Here is a 25245-nt window from a genome sequence, read left to right as displayed (position 1 = left end):
ATACTTTTGTCTATTGCTGGGTCCAAGTGTCCCAATACTTTTGTCTATTGCTGGGTCCAAGTGTCCCAATACTTTTGTCTATTGCTGGGTCCAAGTGTCCCAATACTTTTGTCTATTGCTGGGTCCAAGTGTCCCAATACTTTTGTCTATTGCTGGGTCCAAGTGTCCCAATACTTTTGTCTATTGCTGGTTCCAAGTGTCCCAATACTTTTGTCTATTGCTGGGTCCAAGTGTCCCAATACTTTTGTCTATTGCTGGGTCCAGGTGTCCCAATACTTTTGTCAAATGTTAGTCCTAAGTGTCCCAATACTTTTGTCTAGTGTTAGTCCTAAGTGTCCCAATACTTTTGTCTATTGCTGGGTCCAGGTGTCCCAATACTTTTGACAAGTGTTAGTCCTAAGTGTCCCAATACTTTTGCCAAGTATTAGCCCTAAGTGTCCCAATACTTTTGTCTATTGCTGGGTCCAAGTGTCCCAATACTTTTGTCTATTGCTGGATCCAAGTGTCCCAATACTTTTGCCAAGTGTTAGTCCTAAGTGTCCTAATACTTTTGTCTATTGCTGGGTCCAAGTGTCCCAATACTTTTGACAAGTGTTAGTCCTAAGTGTCCCAATACTTTTGCCAAGTATTAGCCCTAAGTGTCCCAATACTTTTGTCTATTGCTGGGTCCAAGTGTCCCAATACTTTTGTCTATTGCTGGATCCAAGTGTCCCAATACTTTTGCCAAGTGTTAGCCCCAAGTGTCCTAATACTTTTGTCTATTGCTGGGTCCAAGTGTCCCAATACTTTTGTCCATTGCTGGGTCCAAGTGTCCCAATACTTTTGTCTATTGCTGGATCCAAGTGTCCCAATACTTTTGCCAAGTGTTAGCCCCAAGTGTCCTAATACTTTTGTCTATTGCTGGGTCCAAGTGTCCCAATACTTTTGTCTATTGCTGGATCCAAGTGTCCCAATACTTTTGCCAAGTGGTAGCCCTAAGTGTCCCAATACTTTTGTCTATTGCTGGGTCCAAGTGTCCGAATACTTTTGCCAAGTGTTAGCCCTAAGTGTCCCAATACTTTTGTCTATTGCTGGGTCCAGGTGTCCCAATACTTTTGACAAGTGTTAGCCCTAAGTGTCCCAATACTTTTGTCTATTGCTGGATCCAAGTGTCCCAATACTTTTGCCAAGTGTTAGCCCTAAGTGTCCCAATACTTTTGTCTATTGCTGGGTCCAAGTGTCCGAATACTTTTGCCAAGTGTTAGCCCTAAGTGTCCCAATACTTTTGTCTATTGCTGGGTCCAAGTGTCCCAATACTTTTGTCTAATATTAGTCCTATGTGTCCCAATACTTTTGTCTATTGCTGGGTCCAAGTGTCCCAATACTTTTGTCTAATATTAGTCCTATGTGTCCCAATACTTTTGTCTATTGCTGGATCCAAGTGTCCCAATACTTTTGCCAAGTGTTAGTCCTAAGTGTCCCAATACTTTTGTCTATTGCTGGGTCCAAGTGTCCCAATACTTTTGTCTAGTGTTAGCCCTAAGTGTCCCAATACTTTTGTCTATTGCTGGGTCCAAGTGTCCGAATACTTTTGTCTAGTGTTAGTCCTGTGTCCCAATACTTTTGTCTAATATTAGTCCTAAGTGTCCCAATACTTTTGTCTAATATTAGTCCTAAGTGTCCCAATACTTTTGTCTAATATTAGTCCTAAGTGTCCCAATACTTTTGTCTAATATTAGTCCTAAGTGTCCCAATACTTTTGTCTAATATTAGTCCTATGTGTCCCAATACTTGTGTCTGGCCCAAACATGTTTTGATGACGTCACTGACCATCACTTCTATTGGGAAAAATAATTGTTTTTACGACGTTGATACATCTTAGTCGTCATAGGAGCCAGCGACCCCCGCGACCCCAAAAGGGAATAAGCGGTAGGAAATGGATGGATGGATGGAGGTTTACAAATGACGTCATTGTCAAATCAAACGCTGACTCTCGTTCCGCCATGATGACGTCATCGTCACATGCCCTTTATTCCGTGCAGCAACATTTAGGGTTCACACACAACTTTAAGACAAACACAAAAATGTCTTTTAAAAATGGATGATTTTAAAAGTGCGTTTAAAAGTGCAAATAAGCAACACAACCTATCCATTTTTTTTTACCGCTTGTCCCATTTAAGCGTCCATGTTGCATAGTGGCCATTCTTCTTCTGCTGCTGCTGCCTTCAAGGACGAGTATAAATGTGGTAAAGTTACATTGAAAGTGAAAAGTCCACATGCACTCGAGTCGTTGAAACGTCACACTCTGGAAAACACGTCACAGCCTCTCCGTCCTGCAAGAGAGAAAAAACACGCGACAATAAACACGGAGGAATGACCACAGCAGACATGTTGATCACGTGACCTTCCTGACGCCAAGTCGTCCTCGGAGTGACAGCGAGGTGAAAGTGCACTGCTGCGCTCGTCCTGAGGCTGTTGTGCCACAGGCGGCCAGCAGAGGGAGGCAGGGAGCGGAGAAGAGGACACGGTCACACACTCAAGTCAAGTACATTAGACCTTCACACACTCAAGTCAAGTACATTAGACCTTCACACACTCAAGTCAAGTGCATTAGACCTTCACACACTCAAGTCAAGTACATTAGACCTTCACACACTCAAGTCAAGTACATTAGACCTTCACACACTCAAATCAAGTACATTAGACCTTCACACACTCAAGTCAAGTACATTAGACCTTCACACACTCAAGTCAAGTACATTAGACCTTCACACACTCAAATCAAGTACATTAGACCTTCACACACTCAAGTCAAGTACATTAGACCTTCACACACTCAAATCAAGTACATTAGACCTTCACACACTCAAGTCAAGTACATTAGACCTTCACACACTCAAGTCAAGTACATTAGACCTTCACACACTCAAATCAAGTACATTAGACCTTCACACACTCAAGTCAAGTACATTAGACCTTCACACACTCAAGTCAAGTACATTAGACCTTCACACACTCAAATCAAGTACATTAGACCTTCACACACTCAAATCAAGTACATTAGACCTTCACACACTCAAGTCAAGTACATTAGACCTTCACACACTCAAGTCAAGTACATTAGACCAGTGGTCCCCAACCACCGGGCTGTGGCCCGGTACCAATCGGGCCAAGGGATATCACATATAAGTGATATCACATGTAATCATGTGATATCACTTATACTTTGCATGCAATCATGTGATATCACTTATACTTTGCATGCAATCATGTGATATCACTTATACTTTGCATGTATTCATGTGATATCACTTGTACTTTGCATGTAATCATGTGATATCACTTATACTTTGCATCACATATACTTTGCATGTAATCATGTGATATCACTTATACTTTGCATGCAATCATGTGATATCACTTATACTTTGCATGCAATCATGTGATATCACTTATACTTTGCATGTATTCATGTGATATCACTTATACTTTGCATGTAATCATGTGATATCACTTATACTTTGCATGTTTTCATGTGATATCACTTATACTTTGCATGCAATCATGTGATATCACTTATACTTTGCATGTAATCATGTGATATCACTTATACTTTGCATGTAATCATGTGATATCACTTATACTTTGCATGTAATCATGTGATATCACTTACTCTTTGCATGTATTCATGTTATATCGCTTATACTTTGCCTGTAATCGTGTGATATCACTTATACTTTGTATGTATTCATGTGATATCACTTACGTTTTGCTTGTAATAATGTGATATCACTTATACTTTGCATGTAATCTTGTGATATCACTTATACTTTGCATGTAATCTTGTGATATCACTTATATTTTGCATGTATTCGTGTGATATCACTTATACTTTGCATGTAATGATGCGATAACACTTAGTTTGCATGCATGTAATCATTTGATATCACTGATACTTTGCATATAATGATGCGATAACACTTATCTTTGCATGTAATCATTTGATATCACTTATACTTTGCATGTAATCATGTGATATCACCTATACATTCCAAGTAATCATGTGATATCACCTTACTTTGCATGTAATCATGTGATATCACTTATACTTTGCATGTAATCATGTGATATCACTTATACTTTGCATCACTTATACTTTGCATGTAATCATGTGATATCACTTATACTTTGCATGTAATCATGTGATATCACTTATACTTTGCATCACATATACTTTGCATGTAATCATGTGATATCACTTATACTTTGCATGCAATCATGTGATATCACTTATACTTTGCATGTAATCATGTGATATCACTTATACTTTGCATGTAATCATGTGATATCACTTATACTTTGCATCACATATACTTTGCATGTAATCATGTGATATCACTTATACTTTGCATGCAATCATGTGATATCACTTATACTTTGCATGCGATCATGTGATATCACTTATACTTTGCATGTAATCATGTGATATCACTTATACTTTGCATGTAATCATGTGATATCACTTATACTTTGCATGTTTTCATGTGATATCACTTATACATTGCATGCAATCATGTGATATCACTTATACTTTGCATGTAATCATGTGATATCACTTATACTTTGCATGTAATCATGTGATATCACTTATACTTTGCATGTAACCATGTGATATTATTTACTCTTTGCATGTATTCATGTGATATCGCTTATACTTTGCCTGTAATCGTGTGATATCACTTATACTTTGCATGTATTCATGTGATATCACTTATGCTTTGCTTGTAATCATGTGATATCACTTGTACTTTGCATGTAATCATGTGATATCACTTATACTTTGCATGTAATCGTGTGATATCACTCATACTTTGCGTGTATTCGTGAGATATCACTTATACTTTGCATGTAATTGTGTGATATCACTCATACTTTGCGTGTATTCGTGAGATATCACTTATACTTTGCATGTAATTGTGTGATATCACTCATACTTTGCGTGTATTCGTGAGATATCACTTATACTTTGCATGTAATTGTGTGATATCACTTATACTTTGCATGTAATTGTGTGATATCACTTATACTTTGCATGTAATTGTGTGATATCACTTATACTTTGCATGTAATATCACTTACTCTTTGCATGTATTCATGTGATATCGCTTATACTTTGCCTGTAATCGTGTGATATCACTTATACTTTGCATGTATTCATGTGATATCACTCATGCTTTCCTTGTAATCATGTGATATCACTTGTACTTTGCATGTAATCATGTGATATCGCTTATACTTTGCATGTAATTGTGTGATATCACTCATACTTTGCGTGTATTCGTGAGATATCACTTGTTTGAGCGTGTGGTTTGGAGCAGGAGAGCGTGCAGCTTCATCAACACGTGAGGTTAAAGCCCTCACTAATGAGCTTGGTCAGCTCCTGTGCGCTGAAAGCCGCTAAAGGTCGATACAAGCCAACACATCCAAACTCTGCCACCTAAATCTTGTCATGATGGCCTCCAGAAGTGCACGTCTAAGACTCACAAAGCGTGTAAATGCTGAGAGATGCTGAAAGGATAACACAGCACATTGTGTCACGCACGCACGCTGCATGCGGAAAGTATTCACAGCTTTTCGTCATGGAATAAATTCATGTTTCCCTCAAAATTCTACACACAATTAATACCCCACAGTGACAAGGTTAGACGTTGTTCTTAATCTGAATTTTGCAATCAAAAACAAATCACATGGACGATAACAATATCAATAATAATTGTTAATATTTACAATAATAATAACATATCTAATACTTGGTAATATTGATAATAACATCACTAATACTTGTTAATATTGATAATAACATCACTAATACTTGTTAATATTGATAATAACAACATCACAAGTACTTTTTAATATGTATAATAACAAAAGCACTAAAACTTGTTAATATTTAGAATAACAATACCACTAATACTTGTTGATATTTCTAATAACAATATCACTAATACTTGTTAATATTTATAAAACTTTGTTGATGCACCTTTGGCAGCAATTACAGCCTCAAGTATTTTTGAATACGATGCCACAAGGTTGGCGCACCTATCTTTGGGCACTTTCTCTTTTTCCCCTTTGGTTGCTGGAGCCTATCTGAGCTACAATCGGGCAGAAGGCTTCGTACACCCTGGACAAGTCACCATCTCATCACAGGGCTAAAATGATAGGTATTAAAAATAAACATAGAGATAATCACATGTACGTCACAGTACGTTTATTTTTAATACCTATACTTGTCACATTGCAACTATGGGGTATTGTGTGTAGAATTTTGAGGACAAAAACATAGGCTCCAACATAAGAAAACGTGAATACTTTCCGGTTGCTGTATCTTCAATGCCTGTCTCTCATTATTATTATGCATCCATCCATCCATTTTCTACTACTTGTCTTGTGGTCACGGGGTGCTGGAGCCTATCTCAGCTGCATTCGGGCGGAAGGCGGAATAGACCCAAGACAAGTTGCCAACTCATCACTCGGCCAACACATATAGACTATTGTTATTATCATTAATGTCTGTCATCATGAATAAGTACACGCTTCGTGTCTTGTGAGCACTTTTTGACGAGTCCAAGCACCATGCTGGCGACTTACGGCGTAACCGGAGCAGGAGTTTAGCTTCCGACGGCCCAGAACCGGGGAGTAGACCCAGTATCTGCCGTCTGCATACTGAGGACCAGGGCACACATGAGGACCACGGACATGGAATGAGATGGGAGAAGATGCATCATGCAGTGAGCGCAGACATGCAAGGACAGAAGATGGGTAACCAGGAAAAAGGTAGCTAGGGTTGTTTTTTTTTTGCTGATGCATTCAGAAGCACGACGGCTGGCAGCCTCATGCTTGAGAAAGTCCCATAAGTGCATACCGGGAAGCCCTCATAACTCTACCACGCTGTCCTGGCTGGACCGCTGCAAGAACAAGAAAGATGGATGGCAGCGTGCACAACGGCTGAGGTGTGCACGCTACAAATGCTGACGGAATGTAGCACGAATGTAAGAATAATTGCAATGTCGAAGAGTTTGAATTTACAGGAAAACCGGGAATTAGGTTTGGAATTTGGGAAAGTGTTAGTTGGATGAGTGGAATGTGTTGATGTTGGAATGGTTTGAAGAGGTTGGAAATGTGCAACTTGGAAACATGTCCCACTCATTTTAAAGTTCAAGTTCAAGTTCAAGTAGCAATGATTGTCACACACATACTAGATGTGGCGAAATTATTCTCTGCATTTGACCCATCACCCTTGATCACCCCCTGGGAGGTGAGGGGAGCAGTGGGCAGCAGCGGTGACGCGCCCGGGAATCATTTATGGTGATTTAACCCCCAATTCCAACCCTTAATGCTGAGTGCCAAGCAGGGAGGTAATGGCTCCCATTTTTTTATAGTCTTTGGTATGACTCGGCCGGGATTTGAACTCACGACCTACCCATCTCAGGGCGGACACTCTAACCACTAAGACACTCAATGGAAACTTACTGGAAATTTAGGGAAAAGTGGGATTTTTTTAAAAATGATTCAGAGCATGAATGTCCTGAATGAGCTGAATTGGTTGGTGTTGGAATCGTTTAAATCGGTCAAGAAATGTTGAAGTAGTAACAGTTTGTTCATTGAAAGACTGGGAATTCTAGGAAATCCGGGAATTTTTTTCCCGTCATTGTTGAAAGGGAGCACGCAATTCCTGAACAGGCTGAGTGTTTTGAAGTCGGAACGGTTTGAATGGGATGCAAAATGTGGGAGTTGTGCAACTTGGAAAAATGCCCCACTATTATCAATGGGAACTTCCTGGAAATTAAAGGATTTTGGGAAATGTGGGATATTTTTTTGAAAATGCTAAAACATTTTTTTAAAAAAGCGAATGTTCTGAAATATTTTAAATGATTGGTGTTGGAAAGTAGTAACATTTTTAATTAAGAAATGGAATTACGGAATTCCTGGAACTTTGGGAAAACCGGGAATTTTTCAAGTTGTTAAAGCAACTTTGGTTTTTTTTCCTGATTAAAAGGAATGTTTTGACGGTGGAACGCTTGAAGTGGGTTGGAAAATGTTGAAGGAGTAGTCGATAGAAAAAAGGGTTGGAAAAAAATGGGAATTCCGGAAAATCCTGGAATTTTTTGGGACTTGGAAAGATGAGAGTTTGAATGTGCAGGATGAGTGGAATGTGTTGAAGGTGGAAAGGTTTGATTACATTGATGAATGTGGGGATTGTGCAACATAGAACAATGTCCCATTCATTTCAATGAGAACTTCCTGGAAATTAAGCGATTTTGGGAAAAACAGGATTTTTTTTTTTTTAGAAAATGCTAAAAAATGCAAATGTTTTAAATGGTGTTGGAATTTTTCAAATCGGTCAAGAAATGTTGAAGTAGTAACATGTTTAATTGAGAAATGGTATTACGGAATTCCTGGAACTTTGGGAAAACCGGGGATTTTTCAAGTTCTTAAAGCAACTTTGTTTTTTGTCCTGATTAAAAGGAATGTTTTGACGGTGGAACGCTTGAAGTGGGTTGAAAAATGTGGGAGGAGTAGTCGACAGAAAATAGGGTTTGAAAAAAATCAGAATTCTGGAAAATCCTGGAATTTTTTGGAACTTGGAAAGATAACAGTTTGAATGTCCAGGATGAGTGGAATGTGTTGAATGTGGAAAGGTTTGATTACATTGATGAATGTGGGGATTGTGCCACATAGAAAAATGTCCCATTTATTTCAATGAGAACTTCCTGGAAATTAAGCAGTTTTGGGAAAAGCGGGATTTTTTGGGGGGAAAATGTTAAAAAATGCAAATGTTCTGATTGGTGTTGGAATTTTTCATAATCGGTCAAGAAATGTTGAAGTAGTAACATATTTAATTGAGAAATTGTATTACGGATCTCCCGGAAGTTTGGGAAAACCGGGAATTTTTCGAGTTCTTAAACCAACTTGGTTTTTTTTGTCCTGATTAGAAGGAATGTTTTGACGGTGGAATGCTTGAAGTGGGTTGAAAAATGTGGGAGGAGTAGTCGACACAAAAAGGGTTTTAAAAAAACGGGAATTCTGGAAAATCCTGGAATTTTTGGGGAACTTGAAAGATGACAGTTGGAATATCAAGTTAGATTAGTGGAATGTGTTGAAGGTGGAATGGTTTGAACAGGTTGAAAAATGTGAAAATGGTGGAAGTTTGAAAATTGGCCAATTCATTTAGAATGGGAAAAATGTCCCAGAAAACCTGGAATTCTGGGAAATCTGGGAATTTTCGAGTGTTTATCAAGGGAAAGCCCGCGATTCCCAAATAGGATGAACAGTTTGAAGTTGGAACATTTTGAATTGGGTGAAAAATGTGAAAAGTAAAGCGCGTCTTAAATTATACAAAGTATTTAAATGTCTGCACTTTTGCATGATATACTCGTTACTATGGTCATCTAATTAGTTACTATGGTCACCTAATTAGTTACTATGGTCACCTAATTAGTTACTATGGTCATCTAATTAGTTACTATGGTCATCTAATTAGTTACTATGGTCACCTAATTAGTTACTATGGTCATCTAATTAGTTACTATGGTCACCTAATTAGTTACTATGGTCATCTAATTAGTTACTATGGTCACCTAATTAGTTACTATGGTCATCTAATTAGTTACTGTGGTCACCCCCAGGACAACCCTGGTAAACACATTCTCTTTCAGTGGGCACAGTCTTGTTGATCACCTTTTATTGCCGGTGCGTCAAATTCTAAAGTCAGTTTTGGTGTGGCAGATCTTTGCTCAATTATGTTCTAATATTTGGCGGGCCGGATCAAAAGACCAACGGGCCGGATGTGGCCCGCGGGCCATAGTTTACCCATCCCTAATCTAGAATACATTTACAGGGAGCAGGGAAGCGAGGAAGCAGCAGCCCACTTCATGATGTAAACATAGACACACAGGAAGTGATCCGCTATAAATAGTTTGTCTGTGTTAGCACTTAAAATTACAATATCACAAATACTTATTCATATTTGTAACAATATCACTATTACATGATAACATTCATAATAACAATATCAGTAATACTTGTAAATATTTATAATAACAATATCATTAATACTTGTTAATATTCATAATAACATCACTAACACATGTTAATATTTATAATAACAATATAACTAATACTTGTTCATATTTATAATAACACTATCTCTAATACTTGTTATTATTTATAATATTAATATCACTTATACTTGTTCATATTCATAATAACAATATGACAAATACTTTGTCAATTTTATAATAACAATATCACTAATACTGGTTCATATTTATAATTACATCACTAATACTTGTTAATATTTAGAAATAAAGACATCACTAATACTTGTTCATATTTATAATAACAATATCAGTAATACTTGTTAATATTTACAAAAACAATATCACTAATACTTGTTAGTATTTATAATAACAATATCACTAGTACTTGTTAATATTTCTGAAAACAATATCACTAATACTTGTGATTATTTATAATAGTAATATTATGAATATGAACACTTGTTCATATTCATAATAACATCACTAATACTTTGTCAATGTTTAAAATAACAACACTAATACTTGTTAATATTTATAATAACAATTTCACTAATACTTGTTAATAATGATAATAACATCACTAATACTTGTTAATATTTCTGAAAACAATATCACTAATACTTGTGATTATTTATAATATTAATATCACTAATACTTGTTCATATTCATAATAACATCACTAATACTTTGTCAATGTTTAAAATAACAACACTAATACTTGTTAATATTTATAATAACAATTTCACTAATACTTGTTAATAATGATAATAACATCACTAATACTTGTTAGTATTTATAATAACAATTTCACAAATACTTGTTAATATTTATAATAACAACATCACTAATACTTGTTAATATTTATAATAAAAGCATCACTAATACTTGTCAATATTCATAATAACATCACTAATACTTGTTAATAATGATAATAACATCACTAATACTTGTTAATATTTATAATAACAACATCACTAATACTTGTTAATATTGAAGTCCCCAAGTGTTAATGGAGTATTGTTGGCATTGTTTGAATGTTTATTTATTGGATTTTATGGTGAAAAAGAGGAGCTCCTATTGAATTTGCTGTAAGGGGACTTTTATTTTTTTTGTATTTAATATTTAGAATTGCATTTGAAAAAAATCCTGTCTTCCATAATGATTGTGAACGTTGCAAGAAAAAGTGCAGTTCCCGTCCAACAGTGTGTGTTCACGTTACCTTGTCAGGAGAAAAAGACAAAGACTGGACTTACAAAGTAGATATCAGACACCTGCACCTCGCCGTCCAGTGAGTTGTGGCTGCTGGACTCCGACATCTGGCGGGCCGCAGGACTGCTGGGGGGCGTGGCAGCCAGATGAGGGCAGCACTGAGGCGCTGCAGGACAGATGGGGGTGAAGGCGGAGGAGGGCGGCACGGTCGCCACATTGCGGGCCCAGGGGGTCACGGTGGTGGGTGTCGGGTGGAGCACCGTGTGGCTGTGGGGGGAGCTGAGGGACTTGCTGGACGGGCGGATGGAACTGGAAAGCGTGGAGGAAGACTGGCGAGCTGATGGAGCCGTGGTGGGAGGAAGGGTGGATGAGGAATGTGCGGATGAAGGACTGAGAGGAGGAGGAATGAAGCTGGGCTGAGTCTCAGCTGGCGAGGGCGTCCTCTCTGTCAGCTCCGTGCTGGCCGGGATCTGACTGTGGCAAGCAGAGGAAAAAAGACAGACTTTTAGACGGAAAAAAAATCCAGATTTTTAGACGAAAAAAAATCCCCACTTTTTGATCGAAAATGTTTTTTCCCATTTTTAGACAGAAAAATCCCAATTTGTAGACAGAAAAAAATCCCAACTTTTTGACGTAAAAAAATCCCAAATTTTGACAGAAATAATTTCAGACTTCTTAACATAAAAAATAACAACTTTTTAACAGAAAAAATCCAGTCTTTGTAACGGAAAAAATACAGACTTTTTGAAAAAAAAAAAAAAAAAAGTCCTGACTTTTTGACAGAAAAAATCCAGACATTTTGACGGAAAAAATCCTGACTTTTTGACCGAAAAAATTCCAAAATTTTTGACAGAAAAAATCCCAAATGTTGACAGAAATATTTCCCGACTTTTTGACATAAAAAATAACGACTTTTAATGGAAAAAATACAGTCTTTGTAACAAAAAAAACCCTGACTTTTTGACAGAAAAAAATCCAGATTTTTTGACAGAAAAAAATCCCGACTTTGAGGGAAAAAATCCTGACTTTTCGACAGAAAAAATCCCGACTTTTTGACAGAAAAAATTCCAGACTTTTTGACGGAAAAAAATCCCAAATTTTGACAGAAATAATTCCCCACTTTTTGACATAAAAAACAACTTTTAACAGAAAAAATACAGTCTTTGTAACAGAAAAAATCCCGACTTTTTGACGGAAAAAATCCCGACTTTTTGACGGAAAAAATTCCAGACGTTTTGACGGAAAAAATTCCAGACTTTTTGACGGAAAAAAATCCCAAATTTTGACAGAAATAATTCCCCACTTTTTGACATAAAAAACAACAACTTTTAACAGAAAAAATACAGTCTTTGTAACAGAAAAAATCCCGACTTTTTGACGTAAAAAATTCCAGACTTTTTGACGGAAAAAAATCCCAAATTTTGACAGAAATAATTCCCCACTTTTTGACATAAAAAACAACAACTTTTAACAGAAAAAAATCAGTCTTTGTAACAGAAAAAATCCCGACATTTTGACGGAAAAAATTCCAGACGTTTTGACGGAAAAAATTCCAGACTTTTTGACAGAAGAAATTCCCGACTTTTGGACATAAAAATCCCCCCCAAATTTTGACAGAAATAATTCCAGAATTTTTGACATAAAAAAATAACAACTTTTTAACAGAAAAAATACAGTCGTTGTAATGGAAAAAAATCCAGACTTTTTGACAGAAAAAATCCAGATTTTCTGACCCCAAAAAAATCTTGACTTTTTGAGGGAAAAAATTCCGACTATTTGACAAAAAAAATTCCAGACTTTTTGACAGTAAAAATTCCCAAATGTTGACAGAAATAATTCCCGCTTTTTGGACATAAAAAATAACGACTTTTAACAGAAAAAAATACAGTTTTTGTAACAGAAAAAATCCCGACTTTTTGACGGAAAAAATTCCAGACGTTTTGACGGAAAAAATTCCTGACTTTTTGACAGAAAAAATCCAGACTTTTTGAAACAAATAACTCCCGACTTTTTGATATAAAAAAAATTATATGTTTTTAAAAGAAAAAATACAGTCTTTGTAACAGAAAAAAATCTCGACTTCTTGAAGGAAAAAATTCTGACTTTTTGACAAAAAAAATCCTGACTTTTTAACAGAAAAAATCCCGACTTTTTGATGGAAAAAAATTCCAGACTTTTTGACGGAAAAAATTCCAGACTTTTTGACGGGAAAAATTACAGATTTTTTAACAGAAAAAAATCCTGACTTTTAGACGGACAAAATCCCAATATTTAGACCAAAAAAAAAAAAATCCAAACTTTTTAACAAAAAAAAATTACAACTTTTTGGACGGAACAAATCCTGACATTTAAACGGAAAAAATCCGGACTTTTTGACATAAAATTCCCCACTTTTTGACATAAAAATTACTGACCTTTTGAAATAAAAAATACTGAATTTTTGCCGGAAAAATTCCCAACTTTTTGCTAGAAAAAATACTGACTTTTAAACCAAAAAAATTCCTGACTTTGTGACGGAAAACATTCCTGACTTTGTGATGGAAAAAATAATCCCCATTTTTAGACAGAAACATTCCAATTTTCAGACAGAAAAAAATCCAGACTTTTTGACGATAAAAATCCAGACTTTTTGACGAAAAAAAATCCTGACCTTTTGACAAAAAAAAATTCTGACTTTTTGACGGAAAAATCCTGACTTTTTGATGGAAAAAAATACAAATTTTTAGACCAAAAAAAACAAACATACTTTTTAACAGAAACAAATCACAACTTTGTTGATGGAAAAAATCCTGCTATTTAGACCAAAAAAATCCCGACATTTTGACATAAAAAATTCCCAAACTTTTTTCATGAGCGTGTATTGTACATGTACCTGAGCTCCACCTCCACCGTGAAAGTGTCCTGCTTCCTCTCGTGAACTTCAGCAACTTCTTTGTGGCTCCTAAAACTACAAGGTGACAAAGTTAATCATCTTCCACTTTTTTTTTGAAGCTTCGGTTTTTTCTTGCCCTCACTTGGACATGTATGGTGGGAGCATTTGTCTCCGGCTGCGCGGGTGCTCGGGTGTATCGAAGGGCGTGGCGGGTGAGGAGCTGTCGGAGGAGAGCGTGGTGGCGATGGAAGCGGTGGTGGCGTCTTCAAAGGAGGGAGGCGTGCAAGGCGGCTCTCGCCCTGATTGTATAAATAGATCATGTCATGGCAGAAGAAGACGTCATCATGAACTTAAGTGAAGAACTGAGATACACTATATTGCCAAAAGTATTTGGCCACCCGTCCAAATGATGAGAATCAGGTGTCCTAATCACTTAGCCCGGTGTATCAAATCAAGCACTTAGGCATGGAGACTGTTTCTACAAACATTTGTGAAAGTGATTTCCAGCCTGGAACTGTCACAGGATGCCGCCTGTGCAACAAATCCAGTGGTGAAATTTCCTCGCTCCTAAATATTCCAAAGTCTACTTTATTATAAGAAAATGGAAGGTTTTGGGAACAACAGCAACTCAGCCACCAAGTGGTAGGCCACGTAAACTGACAAGAGAGAGGTCAGTATAGTGTAAAGACTTTCTGCACAGTCAGTTGCTACAGAGCTCCAAACTTCATGTGACCTTCCAATTAGCCCACCTACAGTACGCAGAGAGCTCCATGGAATGGGTTTCCATGGCCGAGCAGCTGCATCTAAGCCGTACATCACCAAGTCCAATGCAAAGCATGGGATGCAGTGGTGTAAAGCACGTCGCCACTGGAGCAGGGGAGACGCCTTCTCTGGACTGATGAACCACACTTTTCCATCTGGCAGTCTGATGAACTAGTCTGGTTTGCCAGGAGAAGGCTACATTTCGGACTGCATTGTGCTGAGTGTGAAATTTGGTGGGGGAGGAATTAAGGTGTGGGGTTGTCTTTCAGGAGTTGGGCTCTGCGCCTTATTTCCAGTGAAAGGAACTTTGAATGCGCCAGGATACCAAAACATGTTGGACAATTCCATGCGCCCAACCTTGTGGGAACAGTTCTGAGCAGGCCCCCATCCTCTTCCATCACGACTGTGCACCAGTGCACAAAGCAAGGTCCATAAAGAAAGGAATGCTAGAGTCTGGTGTGGGGATGAACTTGACTGGCCTGCACAGAGTCCTGACCTGAGCCCGATACAAGACCTTTGGAGACTGAGAGCCAGGCCTTCTCCACCAACATCAGTGTGTGACCTCACCAATGCGCTTTTGGAAGAATGGTTAAAAATTGCTACAAACACACTCCGCAACCTTGTGGACAGCCTTATCCCAGAAAAGTTGAAGCTGTAATAGCTGCAAAAGGTCATCTTGAACCCTATGGGTTAGGAATGGGATGGCACTTCAACTTCATATGTGAGTCAAGGCAGGTGGCCTATGGCATGGACATCTCCACTATATCTCCGCTAAAACGTGCTAGAAAACCAGTTTCTTTTCAAAGTACTGCGGCAAAAGCCAAGCAAGACTTGAGAAATTATAGTGGAGCCCCTGATGGATCATCTTGGCACAGCCAGAGCGAGCACGGCGCTCTCTTTTATTTCTCCAGCTTAGATTCTCCCAGCGATTGCAGCGCTGATGATGATGAGTGCTCGGGAAGGCATGGACATTTATGCAGAGGAGGCAAAAACCTGAAAAGATTGCCATGTCCGGCACTCTCGTTACTGAGCCGGATTAAAAAATAGAATAAAAAAAAACGCCCTGGAGAAAGGGCCTGGCTTAAGTAAGGCGAAGGTGACGGGGATAATGAGGATTTAAGGTTGCAGGTTTGAGCGCAGCAGCACATTTGCATGTCGGGCAGATGCTGCACACTTATGTCCAAAGCAGGAATGTCTGTTGTTGACTTGTTAGACCTTCAATAACGGTCATGATGGGGACTGAAATACAGATGTAAGATACTAACATTAACTTGTCTAAAGAAATGATTTTCCCTTCACAAGTGTGCTTGAAGCTCATGAAGAGAATGCCAGGAGTGTGCAAAGCAGTAACCAGAGCAGAGGGTGGCTTTTTTGAAGAAACTAGAACAGGGGTAGGGAACCTATGGCTCTAGAGCCAGATGTGGCTCTTTTGATGACTGCACCTGGCTCTCAGAAAATTCTGAGCTGACATTGCTTAACACGATAAGTAATGAATAATTCCGCTGGTAATTACAGTGTCAAAAATAACATTCAAAATATAAAACATTCTCATGCATTTTAATCCATTCATCCGGTTTCTACCGCACCTGTTCAAGAAGTCGCATTAATGGTAAGAATTATTTTATTTATTGTTGGTTAGCTTCAGAGTAACAATGTTATTAAAAAGAATAAGAGACTTATTATACTCTAAAAATGTTGGTCTTACTTAAAAATGCACGCATTTAGTTGTATTCAGTGTTAAAAATATATATTTTATGGCTCTCACAGAAATACTTTTTAAAATATTTGGCTTGTATGGCTCTCTCAGCCAAAAAGGTTCCCGACCCCTGAACTAGAATATAAAAAATGTATTCAGTTATTTCATCTTTTTGTTGTTAAGTACATAACTCCTCATGTGTTTATTTATAGTTTTGATCTGACAATCTGCAATGTAAATAGTCATGAAAATAAAGAAAACACATTGAATGAGAAGGTGTGTCCAAACTTTTGGCCTGTACTGTATGTGTGTGTGTGTGTGTGTATATATATATATACATATATATCCATCCATTTTCTACCGGGGTCGTGGGGGGCGCTGGCGCCTATATATATATATATATATATATATATATATATATATATATATATATATATATATATATATATATATATATATACAAACCCCGTTTCCATATGAGTTGGGAAATTGTGTTAGATGTAAATATAAACAGAATACAATGATTTGCAAATCATTTTCAACCCATATTCAATTGAATGCACTACAAAGACAAAGGCGAGGGGGGTTCTCGATATGTTACCCCTTTCTCTAATAAGACAAAAACCTAATTAAAGTTTTTACATGTGTTTTAAAAAGCTGGTATAATCCAAAATCATGCAACAATTCAGTTTCCAGGGCATGTAAGTACACTATGTTCGTATGCATGGGGCGGTGATGTTTGGGATTAGGGGGACACAGAATCAGGTGCTATGCCCTGGTCCTCAACACGACATTTGGTTTGAATGTAACTATATTATTTGAGAGGAATCAGGTCAGACTAGGCAATTAAACTTGCTAATCCTGGATGACATAAATCCGAGAATTGTGCTTTTAAACAAATTTGCATAAATGCAACAAAACAAGTGTGTTGTGCAGGACTGTCGTCAGTCCCCGTGGATTGCAGGCAGTGCACTTGTCGTGGGGGAAACTTATGCTCCTACTTCTTTTCACTTTGTTGGCACTGCTGCTGCTCTGCTGCTGAGCTGTTCTTTTTTTTTTTTTTCCAGAGGATCAATAATGGTTGAGTTCATCCCATTTAAACAGAAAATGGAACACTCAAGTGCAAGCGGTTAAAGTTAATAGTGTGCCAAGGTTCAGAGAGAAACAATGCAAAACAAAAGCAGCACTTCATCTTTTCAATCGTACTTCTTCTGACCGTCATCAAATGGATCTACAGGTATCGGAATAAAAAAACCCCCCCAAAAAAAACAGCCTCTTAAGACCTACGAACGTGTGTGACATATTTTCTCAGCCCCTACCTCCGTCCTCCAGCACCAGGACGCTGTGAGGTCCTCGCAGGTTGTCCGGGTTTTCTTGCCTCTCCTCGGTCTGCGAGGGATGCCGGCTGCTCGGTCCAGATCCACCGGCGGTGGACTTGTGCACGGAGAGAACTCTCCCTCTTTTGGACGGGGACGGCCTCAGTGCTGCCGGCGCAGAGGACGCTCACGTGAGATCCATGCGGTAGAGCTTGGACAAGTTCAAAAGTGTGAACTCACAGCAACTCTTCCTGAAGACCACGTTGCTGCAGAATTTGTAGAAGCGCTCAGCGTAGAAACCAGGCCTGTGAACGGACACCGTGTCCTGTGGGCGTGCGGGTGGGACAGGGGGAAGGAATGACCTGGGATCAGTGCGCAGTGTTTGCTGTGCTGCATTGCAGACATAAACAGTCCTGGTCAAAAGTCTACATAGACTTGCAAAGGACATGATGTCATGGCTGTCTTGACTTCCCAGTCATTTCTACAACTCTTATTTTTATGTGATTGGAGCACATACTTGGTGCTCACAAAAACCATTATGAAGTTTGCCTCTTTTATGAATTGATTATGGCTCTAATGAAAATGTGACTGTGGAGAGTTGGAGCCGGCAGTCTGACAGCGAGGCAGGGCGCGCCGTAGCCCGGCCCAAGATGGCGGTGAGGAGGCGTGGCCGGCAGTCCGACAGCGAGGCAGGGCACACCGTAGCCCGGCCCAAGATGGCGGCGAGGAGGCGTGGCCGGCAGTCCAACAGCGAGGCAGGGCATACCGTAGCCCAGCATAAGATGGTGGCGAGGAGGGGTGGCCGGGAGTTCAATAGCAAGACAGGGCACGCCGGAGCCCGCCCCAAGATGGCGGCGAGGAAACGGTGACGGCGAGCGAGCGGCGAGGGGGGGCGCGCCGAGAGCGACGCCACAATTAAGATCAGGTGCATAGATCAAGCGCCTGTGGACAATCAAGTAATCCTCTCACTGTATCAAAGGGCGACAGCCGTGAACGTCAGTGAGAGAGGATTACTTGATTGTCCCCAGGTGCGCGATCCACCCACTTGATCTTGATTGTGGCGTCGCTCCCGGTGCGCCCTGCCTCGCCGCTCACTCGCTGTCACCGCTTCCTCACCGCCATCTTGGGCCAGGCTCCGGCGCACCCTGTCTTGCTGTTGAAGTCCCAGCCACTCCTCCTCGCCACCATCTTGGGCCGGGCTACGGCGCGCCCTGCCTCGCTGTCTGACCGCTGGCTCCGCCTCTCCACAGTGACTAATCAAAAGTATACATACAGCAATGTTAATATTTGCTTACATGTCCCTTGGCTAGTTACACTGCAATAAGGCACTTTTGGTAGCTATCCACAAGCTTCTGCTTACATTTTTGACCACAAAAATGGTGCAGTTCAGCTAAATGTGTGGTTTTCTTTGACATAGACTTGTGTCTTCAGCATTGTCCACAACTTTAAGTCAGGACTTTGGGAAGGCCATTCTAAAACCTTCATTCTAGCCTGATTCAGCCATTTCTTTACCACTTTTGAGGTGTGTTTGGGGTCATTGTCCTGTTGGAACACCCAACTGCACCTAAGACCCAACCTCCGGGCTAAAGATTTTAGCTTGTCCTGAAGAATTTGTGTCACACCTGGGTGAAGTCTTGTCCGGGTTTCATGTTGTTTTGTCATTTCCTGTTTTATTTTGAAATGCTAACTCTCCCTCTGGTTTCAAACCACTTGCCGTTCCGCCTGTTTCACTGGTTTGACGTCACTCCTGATTGGCTGATTGTGCCCGCCTGTGTCACCCTCCCTCTTGTGTATAAATGTTTCATCCTCCTCCTGTCCTGTGCCGGAGGGTTGCGTCTCTTCACCTCCAGCGTTTCCTTTGCCACAGTCTTGTCTTCAGCCATTGCCACGTTTTTGTACATTTTGAATCACGGGAGATTCTTTGTAGATTTTGTCAGGGAAGATTAGCGTCATAGCATCGCCTCCGTTGGAGCGCCTTTTGTTGTGTCTAGGGTTTTTGTTATTAGCCCCTTTTTCACTCCATAGCCGGAGCGTTTTGAGTTGTTAGTATTTTGGTAGTTTAATGGTCAGGTCAGATCTGTTTTGATAGCCTGCTTTGTATCCCGTTTTGGACCCCTTCCCTGTTCAGAATAAATATATGTTTCTAAATCCTGCATCTGTGTCCAGAATCCTTTTCTGGTCTTGAAGAATTTGGAGGTAATCCTCCATTTTCATCATCCCATTTAAAGCAGCAGTTCCATTGGCAGCAAAACAGGCCCAGCGCATAATATTACCACCACCATGCTTGACAGTAGGCAAGGTGTTCCTGGGTTTAAAGGCCTTAGTTTTTCTCCTCCAAACATATTGTTGGGTATTGTGGCCAAACAGCTCCATTTTTGTTTCATCTGACATCACATGGACAAAGATAAGACTTTCTGGAGGAAAGTTCTGCGGTCAGATGAAACAAAAATGGAGCTGTTTGACCACAATATCCAGCAATATGCTTGGAGGAGAAAAGGTGAGTGTCATGGCCTCATATTTGCATCCTGACGAGTGCACCGCGGGCAATGCCCATCAGCGCTCTCTCCCCGCTGCTGGCGTTCTTCCTTGGACCTGCAGACAATCTGCAATCAGCACAACTGCTCGTGATGACCGAGTTGCCTTCATAAGCCGGCACAACCTGCCCTGCAGCGCCGGAATATAATCTTCTCTTGGCGTAAAGTAAGCGATCATCCTCCCTGTGTTTTCCTCCGTCGTGTTTATATGGTCTCACATTTTCCCTTGTTGTGCTTCCTGCAGTCTGCCTTTGTTCCACGTGTCGAGCTGTGCGTCTCGACAATCCTCGTTTTTCCCCCTGCTTCCCGGACTGCCTCTCGGGTCTCGACCTCCCGCTTGGACACGGGATTCTCTCTCCCCTGGACTTCCTTGTCTCTCGTTCCAACACTTGGTAGCACACACTTCAGCTAAGTACACACATAGCCCCAAACACACACACTCTTGGGTTTTGACACACTCCATTTCCTTAGTTAGTATATATAGTATTGTTTGATTATTATATATTGTGGGGGGCGTGGCCTGCGGACCTGCAGCAAAGCGGGGTGTGTCAGGATCGGCTGCAAGATTAGTGACAGGTGCGTAGATGACACAGCCGTGAGTGTTTGTCTGATCACCTGTCGCTCTGTTAAAGGCAGCAGTCGGGAAGGAGAGGAGGTGGTTAATGGTGGAACAAGCAATAAACTATAACATGGCTGGAAAGCGCAAATTATTGAAAAATAATTGTTCACAAAGATGAACACGGCTGTCATGTCCGTCATTGGCGGTCCAGAGAACCTGGAGGAGCAAGACTTCCACATGTATATATTTATATATGTATATCCATCCATTTTGTAACGCTTATTCCCTTTGGGGTCGCGGGGGCGCTGGTCCTTCCCCAGCGTTTACCTTTTTCCCATCTTTTACGGGGCGCCTTATGGCGACCCATCAGCCTTCTTGTTCTGTAACCCTGTACACTGTTTGTTTGCCTAATCTTGAACAGGTTTGTGCTGAAAACAAAGTTTCGTTGTACTTTTTGCAATGACAATAAAGAGCTACCTACCTACCTACCTACCTACCTACCTACCTACCTACCTACCTCAGCTACAATCGGGCGGAAGGCGGGGTGCACACTGGACAAGTCGCTGCCTCATCGCAGGGCCAATATATGTGTATATGGTTTTTGTATATAATAAATCTTAGAGCTAAACAACCCCCTGGTGTCGGTTGCTGTCACCTCCCCCCTGCAAACCATAACAGTGAGGCCTTTAATCCCAGAAACAGCATGCCTACGGTCAAGCATGGTAGTGGTAGTGTTATGCTCTGGGCCTGTTTTGCTGCCAATGGAACTGGTGCTTTAAATGGGACACTGAAAAAAGAGGATTACCTCCAAATTCTTCAGGACAAGCTAAAATCATCAGCCCGGAGGTTGGGTCTTGGGCGCAGTTGGGTGTTCCAATAGGACAATGACCTCAAAAGTGGTAAAGGAATGAAGGTTTTAGAATGGCCATCTCAAAGTCCTGACTTAAACGTGTGGACAATGCTGAAGAACCAAGTTCATGTCTGAAAAGCAACACGTTTAGCTGAACTGCACCAATTTAGTCAAGAGGAGTGGTCAAAAATTCCACCGGAAGTTTGCCAGAAGCTTATGGATGGCTACCAAAAGCGTCTTATTGCAGTGAAACTTGTTTAACTTATGTTCTTTACAAGTGTATTTAATTTTCCTGAGGGAACTCTCCTGAAGGAATCAATAAAGTACTATCCATCTATCTACTACCCATCCGTCAACTTTTGACCAGGACTGTAGAAAGGGAAAAACTACACACCCCATCATGGATGACAGCCTTCCAGGAGTGCTCCAATTTCTTCGTCCACCTGTAAGAGAATTGCATTGTCTGACATATTTTGGCATATAAACATCTGACAGTGGTTGTTTTACGTTTGACCTCTGGCGTCTGTGCACCGGACAAGGTAGACAGGCTCGGTTAAAAGTATCGATTGAGCTGCTGGAAGGAATTAACATGCCGGGCTCATACCGGTAGGACTGCAGAATGTCGATGATACCGATGAACAGGAGGAGGCGCTCTCCTTTGACTCCCGCAGCCGGAATGCCGCCCATTCTGCGGAGAGAGTGAAGACGTTAGCGTGTGCAGCCCTAGGGGCGTTGAGACCTGCCCACGTACGTGTCGTCATGGTCCAGGGTTTCCCTGCGTGTGGACCCTCCCAGTATAGACTCCATTGCAGTGGAGTACAGAGCTCTCTGGGCCAGGGGCCGCGTCTCATCCGCGCCATCTGCTGGCGAACCCTGGGACTGCCGCTCCCTCTCTGCTTGTGTCTTGTTGTGGACCCCGAGGAGCAAACTGTAGTCCATAATCTTAAAACTCTCCAGGACCTTGGATGTACGACACACAATCATTTTGATGTACTTTAATGACATTCTTTTCCTGTGCTTTCTCCTACCAGACAGTCTCGTTGCAGAGTTTTCACCAGAGCACTATACGTGTCCTGGTCCAGACTGAGGCCCTCGGGAACATCACTCAAAAAGTCCAGATCTTTGAAAGTGGGTTTGGACTTCTCTCGTTCTTTCTTGGACGCTCGCCTCTTGTAAGTGGAGCCCTTCAGGTCAAATTTCAGGTGCATGCGGACGGAGCGCGGTAGAATGTTGTTCATCACGACCACCCGGATGTTTTTACCCCCGCTTTGGACACAGTAGAGGCCGAAGAACTTGGGTAGCAGCGTCCGAGGGTTCTGGTTCAAGTTCTGAAGAAGGGCGGGGTGAATAAAGAAGGGGTACAGTTTTAGATGAGTCAGTCGAGAGGACATGTTTCAGTCTACCAGACCACGTGAGATACAGTCTGGTGTGCCGTGGGAGACGATCTAATCTCACCTATTTGGGTTGAAAATGTTTCTATTATAATCTTCAAAATGATGTGTTATTGTTGAGTGTCGGTGCTGTCTTGAGCTCGGCAGAGTAACCGTGTAATACTCTTCCATATCAGCAGGTGGCAGCCGGTAGCTAATTGCTTTGTAGATGTCGGAAACAGTGAGAGGCAGAGTGCAGGTAAGAAGGTATCTAATGCTATCTTCTTCCGCTTATCCAACGTCGTGTTGCGGGGGCGGCAGCCTAAGCCGGGAAAGCCAGACTTTCCACTCCCCAGCCACTTCGTCCAGCTCTTCCCGGGAGATCCCGAGGAGTTCCCAGCCCAGCCGGGAGACATAGTCTTCCCAACGTGTCTTGGGTCTTCCCCGTGGCCTCCTACTGGTTGGACGTGCCCTAAACACCTCCCTAGGGAGGCGTTCGGGTGCCCAAACCACCTCATCTGGCTCCAGCGGCTTTACTTTGAGTTCCTCCCAGAGGCAGAGCTTCTCACCCTATCTCTAAGGGAGAGCCCCGCCACCCGGCGGAGGAAACTCATTTCGGCCGCTTGTACCCGTGATCTTGTCCTTTCGGACATAACCCAAAGCTCATGACCATAGGTGAGGATGGGAACGTAGATCGACCGGTAAATTGAGAGCTTTGCCTTCCGGCTCAACTCCTTCTTCACCGCAACGGATCGACACAGTGTCCGCGTTACTGAAGACGCCGCACCGATCCGCCTGTCGATCTCACCATCGACTCTTCCCCCACTCGTGAACAAGACTCCAAGGAACTTGAACTCCTCCACTTGGGGCAGGGTCTCCTCCCCAACCCGGAGATGGCACTCCACCCTTTTCCAGGCGAGAACCATGGACTCGGATTTGGAGGTGCTGATTCACATCCCAGTCGCTTCACACTCAGATGAGAACCGATCCAGTGAGAGCTGAAGATCCTGGCCAGATGAAGCCACCAGGACCACATCATCTGCAAAAAGCAGAGACCTAATCCTGGAGCCACCAAACCCCTCAACGCCCTGACTGCGTCTAAACATTCTGTCCATAAAAGTTATGAGAAGACTCGTTGACTAATCGGTATCTAATGCTTAAACCAAAAATAAACAAAAGGTGAGTGCCCCTGAGAAAAGCTATTGAAGCATACTACTCAATGGCCTGGTGGTTATAGTGTCCGCCCTTAGATTGGTAGGTTGTGAGTTCAAACCCTGACCACACAATAAACTAAAGACTAGAAAAATGGGAGGCATTACCTCCCTGCTTGGCACATCAAGGGTTGGAATCGGGGGTAAATCACCAAAAATGATTCCCGGGCTCACTGCTCCCCTCACCTCCCAGGGGGTGAACAAGGAGATGTGTAAAACTCAGGCGACAAATTTCACCACACCTATTGCTTGTGTGATAATCATTGGTACTTTAACATACTTTAACTTTAACTTAGGGAAGGCTATGCAGAACGAAACAAAAACTGAACTGGCTACAAAGTAAACAAAAACGGAATGCTGGACGACAGCAAAGACCTACTGCGGCGTCCACAATGTACATCCGAACATGACGTGACAATCGACAACATCCCCACAAAGAAGGATTAAAAACAACTGAAATATTCTTGATTGCTAAAACAAAAATTGGTGTGGGAAATATCGCTCAAAGGAAGACATGAAACTGCTACAGGAAAATTCCAAAAGAAGAGAAAAAGCCACAAAAATAGAAGTAAAACGCTACACAAAGGAAAACTGCAAAAAAGCCCAAATAAGTCAGGGTGTGATGTGACAGGTGGGGACAGTACACCTACTTTGAGACAAGAGATATACTCATGTATGCTTGCTTGTGCTTTAAAGTCATATCCAACAATTGCGACAACGACTTTTTACTGTCAACTGAATTTCGTTGTTTAATGATTTCCACTGGTGGTGTAACTCCGGAGTTTTT

At 41.0% G+C, this 25245-nt stretch overlaps 1 protein-coding gene across 9 annotated transcripts in view; it reads right to left on the bottom strand.

The window, feature by feature from the left end:
* Positions 1–1975: 1975 nt before the first annotated feature.
* Positions 1976–25245, bottom strand: part of LOC133568772 (phosphatidylinositol 4-phosphate 5-kinase type-1 alpha-like) — a 47995-nt gene continuing 24725 nt past the window's right edge. For 3 of the 9 annotated variants that reach the window (XM_061920902.1, XM_061920903.1, XM_061920906.1), the window contains 11 exons: positions 22906–23205; positions 22629–22837; positions 22482–22565; positions 22272–22320; positions 18175–18259; positions 17938–18102; positions 14303–14459; positions 14161–14235; positions 11333–11762; positions 6628–6702; positions 1976–2451 (listed from right to left, as the gene is read on the bottom strand). In XM_061920902.1, the coding sequence (XP_061776886.1) occupies positions 2278–2451; positions 6628–6702; positions 11333–11762; positions 14161–14235; positions 14303–14459; positions 17938–18102; positions 18175–18259; positions 22272–22320; positions 22482–22565; positions 22629–22837; positions 22906–23205 (1803 nt within the window). In that variant the 3' untranslated portion in view covers positions 1976–2277. Of the gene's footprint in view, positions 2452–6553; positions 6945–11332; positions 11763–14160; positions 14236–14302; positions 14460–17937; positions 18103–18174; positions 18260–22271; positions 22321–22481; positions 22566–22628; positions 22838–22905; positions 23206–25245 lie in introns of those variants that run through there. The other 6 variants (XR_009809672.1, XM_061920905.1, XM_061920907.1 and 3 more) reach the window with 6 other exon arrangements.

The sequence above is a fragment of the Nerophis ophidion genome, linkage group LG14 (assembly GCF_033978795.1).
Source record: "Nerophis ophidion isolate RoL-2023_Sa linkage group LG14, RoL_Noph_v1.0, whole genome shotgun sequence".
NCBI lineage: Eukaryota > Metazoa > Chordata > Actinopteri > Syngnathiformes > Syngnathidae > Nerophis > Nerophis ophidion.
Note: the sequence above shows the minus strand (reverse complement) of the source record. Positions and strands in the feature narration are given on the sequence as shown.